General features: G+C 40.9%; 2 protein-coding genes across 5 annotated transcripts in view; one reads left to right on the plus strand and one right to left on the minus strand.

The window, feature by feature from the left end:
• The window catches only part of LOC123976309 (ankyrin repeat and MYND domain-containing protein 2-like), an 817,726-nt gene that overhangs the window by 170,693 nt on the left and 632,775 nt on the right, over positions 1-14,258 (minus strand). The gene's annotated exons all lie outside the window — the stretch shown is intronic.
• si:ch211-152p11.4 (regulator of G-protein signaling 8) lies at positions 270-14,111 on the plus strand. Of its 4 annotated transcripts, none has more exons than XM_046058372.1 (7): positions 270-405; positions 514-925; positions 2,081-2,705; positions 3,249-3,298; positions 3,610-3,743; positions 9,926-10,092; positions 10,304-10,471. In XM_046058372.1, the coding sequence occupies exons 3-7, from the start codon at positions 2,208-2,210 to the stop codon at positions 10,448-10,450; spliced, it is 996 nt and encodes a 331-aa protein (XP_045914328.1). In that variant the 5' UTR covers positions 270-405; positions 514-925; positions 2,081-2,207; the 3' UTR covers positions 10,451-10,471. The 4 variants fall into 4 exon arrangements, with proteins under 4 accessions (XP_045914328.1, XP_045914325.1, XP_045914327.1 ...); XM_046058369.1 differs by lacking the exon at positions 10,304-10,471 and adding an exon at positions 12,697-14,111 and having other exon boundaries at positions 274-405; XM_046058371.1 differs by lacking the exon at positions 10,304-10,471 and adding an exon at positions 12,697-14,111 and having other exon boundaries at positions 274-405; positions 2,164-2,705.

The following is a 14,258-nucleotide window of genomic DNA, read 5'->3' on the forward strand; positions in this document are numbered from 1 at the left end:
AAGTATTGGACATGCTACTTATTTCTACTGTCACCTCAATATATGATTAGATACGCTGAAAAGACAAAACAAATAAGTATTAATTATCATTATTGTTATTTGGGCTAACGTTAGTAGTAGTAACCTAGTGGTATTTGGTTAATGTAGTGGTAGAATGTTTTGTTTATTTGTTTAATAAAATATAAAATACAATTCATCGCACGGATTGTATTTTATATTTTGTTCTATTCGTCAGACTGTCGGCTACGCACGCGGGCGCGCGCACACACACACAGAGACTGTGAACTGTGGTCTGAGTCGATGTTAGGCTATGTGTTTTCCAGGACACACCTCAAACTGTGCGATTGAAGGAGTTAGTGATGTCTGTGACTGAATATCTTCCTCCAAAAGAGTTCCACAGACATGGTGAGGATTCCTGAAGCTGTCAGGAGGCTCATGGAGACATTTGTGTTAATTTGTCATCCATCTGTATGCATACACAGTGTGTGTGTGTGTGTGTGTGTGTGTGTGTAGGCTGTAGGCGGCTCTTCTCAAGAAGTCCCGGTCTGACGGACAAGTTGAGGCGGTATGAAGGTGTGGCAGCAGTCATGAGGCGGAGTCCTGTCTGTGCCATTCAACTATCACGGGGGGAAAGTTTATGCAACTTTTCCTGATATCCATCTTCATTCCGCGAGCTCTTTCGATTAATACTTGTGAGCATATGATAGTGTTGTAGGAGAAGGGAGATCTGAGTCAGTGCGGCTGACCGAGCCGAGAACAAATCTCGAGGCAGCAGTAGCGGCAGCAGGTTGGATTTCTGTGTCCTTGGGGTGCTGAATCGGCTTTGCTGGATCCCGATCCTTCACTTCATGCACATGTTGCTCATGAGTTCTGGAGGACCCTAACGACCTGCATGGAGAACGCCTAATAACTGCTGGGAGAAGAGGTAAACATACACTGACGTTAATTCACCATAGTAGAGCGTTGGCACCTGATGCCTTACTGATCCAGATATGAGACTGTTGTTTTCAGCAAGCAGAGGTCTGGGAGGGCTGGATGTCATGAAATTAATAGACACTTTTATCAAGCACAAAATGGCACTGTGGTGGCATTCGGGACTAACAAGCTGACAGTTTGGCTTTCAGTCTGGTGATAACAACGACCATGCCTATTTTGTGATTTTTTGAAGCCTAATTCCTCCAGGAATAAATAAAAGAAGATGAGAAGTTATAAATTCCTAAGTGTAAATTATGACATACCTAACAAAAATTTGACTTCACTTGTTTAGTCAAAATTATGAGAAATTTAGTTGGACATAAATCAAAATTTAGTTTTATTTAATCGTTTATAATTCTAATAAAATATACACACACACACACACACACACACACACACACACACACACACACACACACACACATTGTGTATGCATAAAGATGGGTGACAAATAAACACAAATGTCTCCATGAGCCTCCTGACAGCTTCAGGAATCCTCGCCATGTCTGTGGAACTCTTTCAGTCACAGACATCACTAAATAGAGGTCCAAACTTTTCCAGCTGTGAAACTGGGATCAGGTCACTGTTTCATTCTCACCGAACCGTTCAGTGAGCCGTGGTGAAAGGAGGCATTTTAAATGTTTCTCCACTCTTTTCATTCAGCCTTTCCTTTTATGTGGCCCCCGTCTTTACCTCAGAACTGTGGCATTATGAAAAAGTGTTTGTGTGTAAAGAATCCCTGCTAATCAAGATCCAACTGAAGACAATAAATTGTCACATTGACACTTTTTCTGAATTGACAGTAAAATCTATTTTGCTTTTTGTATGTTGGTGGTACAGCTTGTGAGAACAGAATCCCTATCATTAATGTAATCTACGCTTGCATTAATGATTTAACCTGTGTGTGTGCGTGTGAGTGTGTGTGCATAAATTAGGAGAGGTTAAAGGGCATTTCTAAGCTTTTATAAGTTGGTTCCCAAATGGGCTGCCATTCACTGAGCAGAAACAGTAACGTGGAGCAATTCATTGTCTCTGTGACCCATTTTTCTGGTTGTCTAATTTTATTGTCTCTCACAACCCCCATCCTCTCTGCTTTATTTACCAGGCTGTGCTTCACTGCAGCTCTGATCTTTTCTTAAACACTTTTCCTCATTTCCTGCCTTTTACTTCTTTTTCAATTTTTTGCAGCACTTCCTTTTCCTACCCTTCCCCATCACTTCTAATACAGAAGAATGCGCAGATTCAGCTCTGAGGGATCCCTCCTGGATCTTGACTTCCTCCCATGGAAGAAGGTGGAACTGAAAAACCCAGATTATGAGAAGAACCAGGGTTGTGGCACCTACACACCTCACATAGCAGAAGATAAGCTGGGTGGGATCTTAGCTGTCCCGACTCCCACTATCCAGGAGCCCAGAGCGAGTCCTGGCGAGGTGGGGAAGAAGCAGCTGGCCAAGGAGCACAGCGTCAGCGCAGAGAACCTGAGTGAGCTGGGCAAACTGGAAAAGAGCCACCTTGGAGTGTGTCTCATCAATGAAGGATGCAGGGCCTACAGTGACGGCCAGCTGGCCCCGGCCGCCCAGGGCAGCATGGAGAACGTAGCGAGAGACGACCAGACCCCTCGCTCTCCATCATCATCCTCCTCCCACCACTTCCTCTTCAAATCCCAGCACACCCACCAAAAACCAAGACTGTCATCGGCTAAACTGCACCTCAAGAGTCTGTTTGGGCAGGTGGGACACCTCTCAGTCTACACTGAACAGTAGTGCACATACAAGCAGCCTCCTGAGAGCTCAACACACTGAGATATTTGAACCAGTTTGACAACACATAAGCAGCATTTAGAAGAAAACTGAGAAAACACAACTGAATACAGAAACGCACTCTTAAAACACAACCAAATACAGAAGCATGCTCCAGAAGCAGAGATGACAACCAAATACGCACAACAAAACACGCGCTGCCAATACAGTTAACAACATGACGATGCCATGGTTTGCGACTCTTGAAGTTACTGAAGTAAGCTCTCCATCAGTGGTGTTGGAAAATGAATTCAGATGTATGCTTTTGTGGGTTATTTTAACATACTATCATTGCATTGTATAGCATTGTTTTCTGATATTGCAGTGCGTTTCTGTACGGGGTTGTGTTTTTTCACCGTCGTTGCTTAACTTAGAGGTCACTGGAAAGATTTACATTGAAAGTTGCTTTATTGGGATTTCAGAGAGTGGAACAGAAGCAAGATCTCCAGTAAACTTTGTGGTATTTTGTTTCAGAGTCCTCATTCCTCAAACTCCAACCTGCTCAACACAGAACCCAACAACAGGTACGAATGCCATTATTATTTAGCTTTGTTGATCGGAAGATATAATTGCATTTAAAATAATCTCTGAATGTCTTCACCACACTTAAGACAGTTCATGTTCTGTCCTATAACAAAATGAAATCCATTTGATCCTGAAGGTGAGTCAGTATTTATTAATCGTACCCTTAAAAGATTGTTGTGAAGCAACATGTTGTCCTGACGTTTGTTTTTGAGAACCCTCTGCAATGTGATGATAGCAGTATCTTTTGTTAAGATCTCCTCTGGCCTAAGTCTGCTGCCTCTCCCTGTCATTATGTGATCCTGGTCCACAGTGCTACACACAGGAGGTCTCGCCTGCTCTTCATGCGTCAGTGGAGTCAGGTGGGCCACAGTAAGAAGAGGAAGATCAGTCGAGAAGATCTGGAAAAGTGGGCTGAGTCCCTGAACGCCCTGCTGGCCAGCCAAAGTGAGTCCTGCTTAGATCTGAGATTGGTTTTATTCAGCCAAAGACCTCTTGGAGGCAGAAGAACTTTATTGATTGATTTAAAGCATGTGTTTGAGAAGTTAAACAAATTCCCCACTTTATGTTTTTGAGTTTTAAGTTGATTTAACTGGATTTTGTCCATTTATATCACCGAACAAAGCAGAGAAATGGGTGGCAACTATGTTACCTTGTGAACCTAGATGACTTCTGAACTGCACTTTTGCCCTGTTAGAAATAAGGAATGATCTCAAAAATTGCTACATTGCTTTGGCAATCTTCAACAAGCATAGGTCCATGAGGATTGGTGGAGTCCCCGGAGCCTAGATGTACAGGTTTTGTGGAGTAAAGCCAGCATAGAAGATAAGATAAAACCTCTCACTTGAATCTGCCAGATCATCCAGAAAGATCATTGGCCAGATGTGGTGGCGTCACACGGATTTCCACAGTGTGTGAAATGATTAGTAGCCTGAAGGAAATAGCAGGAATTCCCAAGTCAGAGGAAAAAGATCTACTGGATGTGGTCCATAGGATGAATGCTTATATTTTCGGTGACCCCCAGACCTTTCTTCTAGCACCACCATCAGGCCAAATCCTTACACTTCATGTCTGCATAGCTATAATGGTGTACATGTACCTTACCCATAGTACAGTATACCCAATGTTGTATGAACAGAAATGCATGCACTGTCACTTGTCTGTTGGGCCTGGTCAGAACAGCACAAAACTTAATTCAACTCAGGTGGAACAACTCAGCTGATGTAATTTTCAGTTTTGGAATCTTAGGGTCTCCATTCTCTCAGATGTCAGCACAATTGGGACGGCTTGCTGTTGGTCCACAGCTCCATTCATACATTTACTCTGCCTCCATTGAATATATCTATTTTGATCCAAAATATTGCTGTTATTAATTGTAGTGCAAGCAGGCTCTATATCTGCTGGCAGAGCTTTAGCCTTTTACTTTGTTCTAGGAACTCTAGGTTTCATGATATTAAATGGACGGTGCAGAGTTTTTGACCACTGATGGTGCTGTAGAGTAATGTTTGGATGAGTGGTTGATAGTCCCTGTTCTACCAGTGAGCACATGAGCATACGGAGTGAGGAAGTCCAAGCGTGGGAACAATTGGTGAAAATAATGACATAAAAGGTAGCAATGTTCCAAGTAAACGGGAGAAGAAACAATTCAGACTTTGCAAATGATGTAAGTTATTTGAGTTGATGTGAATCAGGATGCGTTCAGCATGTTTGTACAAGCTCTTTAAGATACACATGGTGCTTTATAGCAATGAAAACTCCACAGGGTACCATTGAACTCCTGTCAGATGATCGCTTCTTCTTTTACACCTGAACTCTACACCCTGACATTTAACTCACCGACCACTTCTGCCATGGGGCAATGTTTGTGCAACTAAAAGTCAGATCTGTCTCAAATTCCCCTGGCTTTTATCTGAACTTGCGTGTTGCTGCAGTGATGTTGACATCTGAGCCAACGTCATTGGTTACTGTGTGCTGTGCAATAAAGCTGAAAGAGCAGCACTTCCCCTGACCCTGCTGCTTCTATGAATAGAACAGACCGTAAACTCCAAGACTCTTATAAATCACTGCTGTAACAGAGTTTGCCTCTCCAGCCAGAGGATGTTTGACCATTCTGACATTAACAAGGATTATGGTTGCAACATTGCGTGATTAGCAAACCTGCACGTCTGCACAGGTAGATTCCTTAATCACGTCTCTGTTTCCTGATAATGAATTTTCTCTTGGTGTATACCTGTATTCTCCAGTATCTAATGACATGCTCACATTGTCACGCGTATCTTCAAAACCAGGGCAGGCACTGATTGAATCCTCTGATAACACAGACAATAATGCAGCATATTTTCAGAGATCAATCTTCAGAGATGGCAGTGGCCCTGTTCACACCGGCATTAACATGCATGTGCCACATTGAAGGGCCGCCTGCTCAACTGACGTCCTCTCAGAAATCATTCTCGTGGGTGGAGTACACATGAAACACGCTATGCTTTATAGCTAAGTGGTCCTTGAGATCTATGTGGAGACGCATTCTAATGCCAGGTATGAATTGGCGTACTTGGAGTTGTCTACTTGTGATTGGATCACAAAAGACTCAATGCTGCGCCGCACTATGGTTCTCGTCAAGGTATATTAACAGCCACCGTAGTCTATTTGGTGACTAATTTTAGCACTTTGCAGAGAAACAAAGAAGGTATCTAGTATTCCAGTACTTTAGAAGACTTTTCCTATCTACCCGGCAGCCACTGGGTTTCATCCATTTCATATCAGTATGAAAAACAACTTGCTGAGACTTTAGACTTGATCAGCATCATTTTCATGTCAATGTCAGTTTATCAGTCATGATGAGTAGTACTCAGTCTGAGAGAATGACTCATGAGAACCATCCTAGGTAGAGGTCTTCAGTGGTACACTCCTTCAGCCCTTCCTCGAAGTGCTACTCTGATAAACTGGCCTGGTTACAGCATTGGCCAGTATAGTTTTTCTGCTTGAGACCACTTATCAGTGTAATTCCATGATTATGGAGAGCGATTATCCAAGCATAAAGAGAAACACACACAAGCAGCTTGTATTAGCGGGTCCCCACCCTGTGTCCCAAGGACAGAGAATCACTTCATCAGGATACACAAATTCAATAACAAGATAAAATTAAGCCAAAAGCCAAATTATTAGGTACAGTTGAAACTTTTCCGTGACTAATCACTATAATTGGATGGTTATTTTAATTTTAACTGAATTTTATTCTTTTTCTTTCTTTCTCATGCAGGTTACCATCTAACTGACGTGTGTGTGTATGTGTGTGTGTGTGTATATATGTATATAGAAAGCTATTACTGTACAAATTGCACTGCACTGTGTATAATTCAAATACAGTACTGTATATAAAATACTTGCTGTAGTTCAACTTATAATCAGGCTATAGCCTAAAACAGTATTGTGCTGTTGACAGATACAGTAACGTCAGTACTGCTAACAGCCTGCTAAGCCACAGCTCAACTGGTTTCACTGCATTACTCCATTCATTTTTAACCCCCTGAAAATGAACTGCAGGCTATCAATAGCAGAGTTCCAAAACAAACATATTAATGAAATATTCCAATTTTTTTCCATACGTTGTCATGCAAGCCTCAAAGTGAACGCTGTAAGCAGACTGCTTGATTACTGGAGGCAAATGATTTAAACAGCATTTGTATAGGAATGATTATGTCCCAAGCTTTTTGATCCATATTCACGGTTTCCACTGTAACGCCTAACTCATTTACTTCTACAGGTTCAGGTAAGTTATCCACTTGTAACTGGGAAAGGCTGTGCAGATACAGTCCTGACTGGAGAACCAAAGACAAAGAACAAAAAAAGAAAAACCATAAGCTGCGCCAAATCCCACATGTAATGTTATAATGTGAGCTTGTCCTCCTTTCATTGACTTAATGTGTAATAAGCTGGGCAATGTGTCATCTATACACACTGCTGTGATTTAGTTCTGGCTAAAATGCAGTTCACAATGATGCATCTTATTACAGTGGAAGCAAATTAGTAATTTTCTCTTGCAATATTAATCCAGTCTGAATGGGTCTTTTGACCACAATAAAAATAGAAATGATGTTCGAGTCTCTACAAGTTGATTTTCAGACTGCATAGAAATGAATGGAAGCAAATGGCCGCCTGGAAGGCAGAAAAACACGTTCAGTAATCCAAAGCCCTGTGTTTGGACACGGGTAATCAGTTTACATGATTGGTAGTAAATGGGCTAACTGTTACACTGACATAGTCCTCTAGGTAATAGGGATGAGTATTGAATCACGAGGTTACAGCCATGCTAGTGGCTCTGCGAGACTATACTTACTTCAGCAATGCATTCAGATAAGCTCAAACAGAACAAGTTTGTATGACATGTTGTCTGACCGTATTGGAAACCAGAGGTTTCACTCTGAGAGGTGGAGTGAAAAACTGACCATCCAGTTGCAGTAGTTGTTAAGTAGCAAAGAAAGAGTCGTCCTACCAGTAACACAAGGCGCAGTGACTGTCCATGAAGAATGACGCCACGTGCAATTCGCTATTTATGCAGCTTTGCATTGAAAAACAGATGGGCAAGTACAAACATAAAATGTCCAGAAAAGTTGGGATATTTTCCAAAATGCAAAAAAAACCAATAATCTTTGATTTGTTATTTCACATGAACCTTTTATTTAACTGACAAAAGTCCAAAGAAAAGATTTTAAGTAGTTTAACTGACCAGAGTAATTGTATTTTGTTAATATAAACAAAGTTAGAATTTCATGCCTGCAACACTCAAAAAAAGGTTGTTCTTCTGTTACATCACCTTTCCTTTCAGTAACACTTTCTAATTGTTTGGGAACTGAAGATATTAATTGTGCCACGCTGTTGTTGCCCGTGCAGAAAGACATTGTCCTGCTTATTTAAGCATGGATTTCCCAGGAAGAGATGACACCTTGATGGCAACATATGTGTCGCAAATCACCCAAAATATGCCTTTCTGTCAATGGTACCTTCACACACATTGAAATGACACTCAAGTGCTCAAAAGTGACGCACTGAACAGTGGTTCCGACCTTGCCCTTTACGCACTGAGATGTCTCCAAATTCCCTGAATCTTTTCACAATATTATGAACTGCTGGTTTTGAAAGGCTGAAATTCTCTGCAATCCTGCGTTGAGAAACGTTCCCTTTGAACTGACAACTGACATGTTGTACCATTTTCTCACGAATGTTAGCACAAAGGGGTGAGCCATGGCCCATCTTTACTTGCAAAGACTGAGCCTTTGGTGGCTACTTTTATATCCAATCATGACACCTCACTGTTACCAGTTAGCCTGCTTATTGTGGAGTCTTCCCAACAGGTGTTACTTGAATATTCTGTGCAATCTTCAATTATTTTAACTCTCTCCCAACTTTTGTTGAGTGTGTTGCAAGCATGACATTCTAACTTTGTCATGCCTGCAACAGTTTATCTATCAATTAAAGTAATAGTTTAATAAACTAAAATACCGCCACTGTTTCTCTTGATCCTGTTAATATTAGCGTTCATTACGTGCCACATGCCTTTGGTGTGGTAGACCTGGGATCGATTCCCCACTGTGACATCCACCATTGTGTCCCTGAGCAAGACACTTAACCCCTAGTTGCTCCAGAGGCGTGCGACCTCTGACATGTATAGCAGTTGTAAGTGGCTTTAACTTTCCACGCTGGATACAAAATGGGTCTCTTATGTTTACAAAATACAATTACGCTGGTCAGTAAAACTATTGAAGATCTGTTCTTCACAGGTTCACATGAATGAACAAATCACTCATTTTGTTTTTATTGCATTTTGTAAAATATCCCACGTTTTTTGGAAATGAGGTTTGTAGTTTGGATCAGATACAGTTTGATCTTAAATATGTACCTTTCTTTATAGTTTAATGAGTCAAACATTTCTGTTTTTCAAATGAAGTAGCTCAATTCTTCTTGGCTGTTGCCGGAAATCAAATATTTGTTGTATTAAATGGACATGTGAAATGTTTCTAACATTTTAGTGATATTGTAAAAAACTTCTATCATCATCATTACAGGGGTGTACTCAAGTTTGTTATACGCTGTAGGTTGTAAGGATTAACCTGACAAATCCATACAATTTCACAACTGACATTGACTTTCATTTGGGTTTTTATGAATTCGCAAATAAAATACATTTCCATTAGAAATATGTCCATTCACTGCCAACAAATTCCATGTGCGCACCCAAACCAACAACGTGTTAGTGCGTCTCTCAATACTTTCTCCATCTCTGTCTTACTGCTCATGCCATTTGTTTTGGTGTACACAGACTAACCTCAGCACTCTGTGTGACTTGGCCTCCTTATCAGTGTCATGCTAATGTGGAGCGCCGTCCTCTGCAGCTGGTATCTGTGACAGTGACATGTTGTACATGTGGTGTCAGCACCTTGAAGCCTCCCTCTGTACTGCAGTCATTCATGTTTTCTACCTTGCTGCTGGCAATACTTGGGTGTATCTCATGTGCTTATTAGGCCGGAGGGATTGTTTTCAGTGTTCAGTGTGTGGGTGTGCTGCTTTTGGAACATGTGTAATGTGAGTTTCCATGGTGAGGTAAGCCCCACTTATCTTCCTCCTCCTCTCAGCTGGTGTTTCTGTGTTTGGAGCATTCTTGCGCTCTGAGTTCAGCGAGGAGAATCTTCAGTTCTATCTGGCCTGCGAGCAGTACAGACACTCGTCCAACAACTTCAGCCTGCAGAGGAGGGCCAAGGACATCTGTGCCACCTATATCCAACCAGGTGCCCCCCGCGAGGTACACGCCTGCTTTTATATTCAATCTAGCTGCACTAAAAGCTAATCTATGCAACCTTTGTTCATGAAACAGGGGGTGTAATTCAAGTCCATCCAAATGCCCACACATTTCCTTCTTCACCTCAGTGTACTTTCAGTTGTTTTATTATAGAAAGAATGTGTCTCCCTACAAACAATGTGATGTGTGTTTTGCACGCTGCTTGTGTTTTCAGAAATGTGTGTGGGAGGTTCCAATTTATTGTCACAGCGTTCCACCAGTAGCTGCCTTTATGCAAAGCCTTTCTTCCACTAACAGCAAGATGTCAAGCAGAATAAAAATATTTTGTGCAAACACCTCAATTAATGTTAATGTTAAATAAAACCTATATTTAAGCAGGAGAGTTTTGTTTGGATTAAAAATTTTTTTCCAGTGTCTTGGCCAAGAGAGGCAGCGAAAACTAACAACATGTAATGGATAACACAAAGTATGATCAATAAGATCTGTAGCAGATAATTAGATTTCAATGGTTTTAAGCAACTTGCTTAACAGCTGTGGCCACACCTGACAATTGCAGGATAATGGTACACTGAATTTCCAAGACTTCTTGAGTTGCTTTAAAGCCCCTGGAAAAAAAATCTCAAGTATTTAATTTGATTGATTTGATTGACAGTGACCAAACAAGCCCCCAACTGTCATCAGATTCTGATTTAAATGTTGCTAAATTCTGGTGATTGCTATGTGACATCACCTTTTTCCAGTTGAGCCCCTGTGAGGATCATGTAGGATCCCAGTGCTAATAGAGCACTCACTTCTGCTTCAGGCCCATGGGACCTTATTTCGGAAAAAATATGTACGGTACTTAAACAACAACTTATTTTTTGATCCTATTTGAACTGTGCCCTGAATTACACATATAGTGTTGGTCATTTTAAAAGATAATTTTGTAACAACTCTCAGTCGTTTTATCACATCATCTACACACGGAAGTTCTATGACGTTGGCTTCAGTAACATTAGCTTCAGTCATTGAGAGAAAAAGTTACGACCCCACAAACGTGACTTTTGGGTTTGTGGTCTTCCTAATTATGTATTTTCACAGTCTTATACCTCAACAGTATTACATCAAACTGTGACTTTCTTGATTTTTGAACTTACATTTTAAATTGACTATCATTTGTGTAATTCAGAGCACAATTCAAACGGGATCAGAAACTAGCTGTCTCTTGCCATTTTTTGCTGAAGTAAGGTCACATGATGATCCACCGGAAGGGGAGGGACTTAGGCTCTCTATAGTAAAAGGCTGATGGAGAAAATAAATAAGGTTTTAGGGCCTTAAAGAAGTCATTGAACGGTTCTAAACATTGGAAACATTATGTAACAGTAGCACAAAGGCAGCAAACTGACTCAGTAAGGTCTATCTGGAATACCTAAGTTTGCAAACATTAGCCATCATAAATAACTGGTCACACCAGACCAAGGCTGTAGCAGCAGAACCCGAGTGTCCTGAAGTGAGCACAGGTGTGTTTTTATTTATGAGGGTAAATTGTAATAGCTTTCATTACAATTTATGACTCTAGGTGCTTTGTTCTCCTTTTGTTCATGTCATAGGCCCACATCCTCAGTTTGATAACCAGCCCCCGCTTCTTTAACGATGAGTTTGACCTCACATTCTTATCAATCTTATTAGTTTTCCTCTTTCACCATTAAAGTATTTGGATCTCAGAAACTAAACATGGTAGATGCCCCTAGCATCTTTAGCAAGCTTTGTGCTTCTCTCAACCAGTAAGTAGGGAAAGTCTGGGCATTATCTTATCTCTTCTTGTGTGGCTGCTTGTGTTTAGAAAACACATCATATTTGTTACTTCCTATGTTATGTGAAATGACATTTTATATTTCTAAAAGTAAGTAATTGATAAAAACTCAGCACAAGTATGTACACATGTATTCTTCAATTCCAACCAAATCTGATGGAGGACAAACCTACCCCATCAAGTTTTCTCCTTAATCCATCTTTTCTTCACTGTTTGTCCGGTCTTCACCTGATCTGACCCATTTGGACTTACCCAAATGAAACGTGTCCAATAGATTTGAGAGTTCCCCAACCACCCTGAAGAAATGCATTGCCATATTGTATTCTTTTGCCTTTTTCTTTCTCACAAAAACATTTCACTTCAATTCTAAAATGGTATCTATATGTAACTGCACGGAGTGTTCGGAGACTCTGGACTTCATTAAGTCATTTATTTTTGTAATTTATTTATTATTTTAATTAAACTTGAGCAACATTAAAGGATAACTCTCTTTCATTACAGCTTGGTTCTTGTTTTTACGGAGTCGCCCACCAAATGCAGTATAAAATATGCAATACTGTATCATAATACCACTCAGCCTTCTTCTACCAATCAGAAGGAATACAAAAACATTACGTGACAATGCAAAATTGATTAGGAGGTAAGACAAAGTAGTTGCAAAAAAACCAGGGGAGCCTCGGGGGTCTGTATGTTTTCATTCACAGACAGGTTGGAAACAAGTGAACAGTTAAGATGATGGCTAAAGCTACAAACGCAGTGGTTAAGGTGTAATACACAGGAACTGATCTTAAAGTGAGTGTGTTGTTTTATCACAGGTGAACCTGGACAGCAAGACCAGGGACCTGACGGTCCAGCTCCTGCAGGCCCCGTCTCACACCTCTCTGTCCCATGCACAGAAACGCATCTACTCGCTCCTGGACACAGACTGTTATCCCCGCTTCCTCCAGTCCAGCGTCTACCTCTCCTTACTCCAGGATGCTGACTAGAAGCATGTGTTGCTGCTGCACCTGGACTCTGGAGGAGCAACAGTGGCTCGATGCTTTCCAGGACTTCCTAAACATTGTAGACCACAGAGCTAAAAAGATAAAGCTACTGTGAATGAAATTTGTGTAAAAATATATGTATGGAGCAAACGTTGATGTCCATTGACAGTCTGTGTGTAGGAATGTAAATCACTTATATTAAGAGTTAAACCTTTGGGAAATACACTTTGCGTTCTTTCAGTGAGTTGTTCAGATTAGTTTCAATATCTGTCATGTTATCTCATGTTATCCCTGCTTCCAGTCTTTATGCTAAGCTAAGCACATCCCAACTCCAGCTCTGTACTTACCAAACAGTCATGACACTGATATTGATCCTTTCATCCAACCTTTGAAAAGGCAAATAAGGTAATTTCCCAAAATGTTAAATTATTCCTGTATGTGCCTTCCCGATGGCTTTGCGCTGCAGCAGTAGCTACAGCTGGCCCAGCCGAGGCAGTTTTCTTTCCATCACTTTACATGGTACGTGAAACTATGTGGCTCTTGTTTTAATCATTAAACATCGTCCCTGTAAGCAGCTAATGTCCCATGGTCCAATAAGCTCAGACAGAGTTTCCTCTGCTGACAGAAAGGAAAAACAGGTTCAGCAAGAATGAGCTCTTTAAAAAGGTCAAAGTACTGTGTGAGGTAGAAGGTGGCAAACGGGTAAAATGACATTCTGCCATAATACTCTTCACACAAAGACAAACTGTATGCAGACAATAGCCTCAGCAAACACTTAGTAATTGAAATAGGTTGTTCGTAATGAGTATACGGAGTAGCATTTCCTTGAATGTTGGCCCTTTTAAAAAATAAAAACACCCTCAGATACAGTAATGAATGTGTGTTCGGTTTGACAGTTGAGAAATACAATGCTGTTTTTCTATCTGATGCGTCTGTTGGTTCTTCAGTGGTCATGCAGAGATGGAGATCAGCATCAGCAGTAACTTTAGAGCTACGTGTGTGTGTGTGTGTGTGTGTGTGTGGACAACACGTGGCTGTGTTGTCTGTTGTCGTTTCCTGGCTTGAACCAGTCCACTCATCTAAACTGACCATGTTTAGCTCTTATTGAATGGATAGTTTGTGCTGGTGTGGTTGATCATTCCTTTGTATTTTGTCAGACAAATGTATTCTGCACTATCCTCAATACATTGAGATGTGGTGGGTTGCAGTAACTGATTTTAAAGTATATAAAAGTTACATTTCCTTCACTCATTCGTCTGTTTTCTGACACTTATCTGAATCAATGTTGCAGCAGACCAAGCAAAGTAACACCGACACTCTGTTCCCAAGCTACTTCCTTCAGCTTCTTCTGGGGGACCCTAATGTTTTTCCAGACCAGGTAGTAATATTAATAT

Source organism: Micropterus dolomieu, linkage group LG09, assembly GCF_021292245.1.
Source record: "Micropterus dolomieu isolate WLL.071019.BEF.003 ecotype Adirondacks linkage group LG09, ASM2129224v1, whole genome shotgun sequence".
Lineage (NCBI taxonomy): Eukaryota > Metazoa > Chordata > Actinopteri > Centrarchiformes > Centrarchidae > Micropterus > Micropterus dolomieu.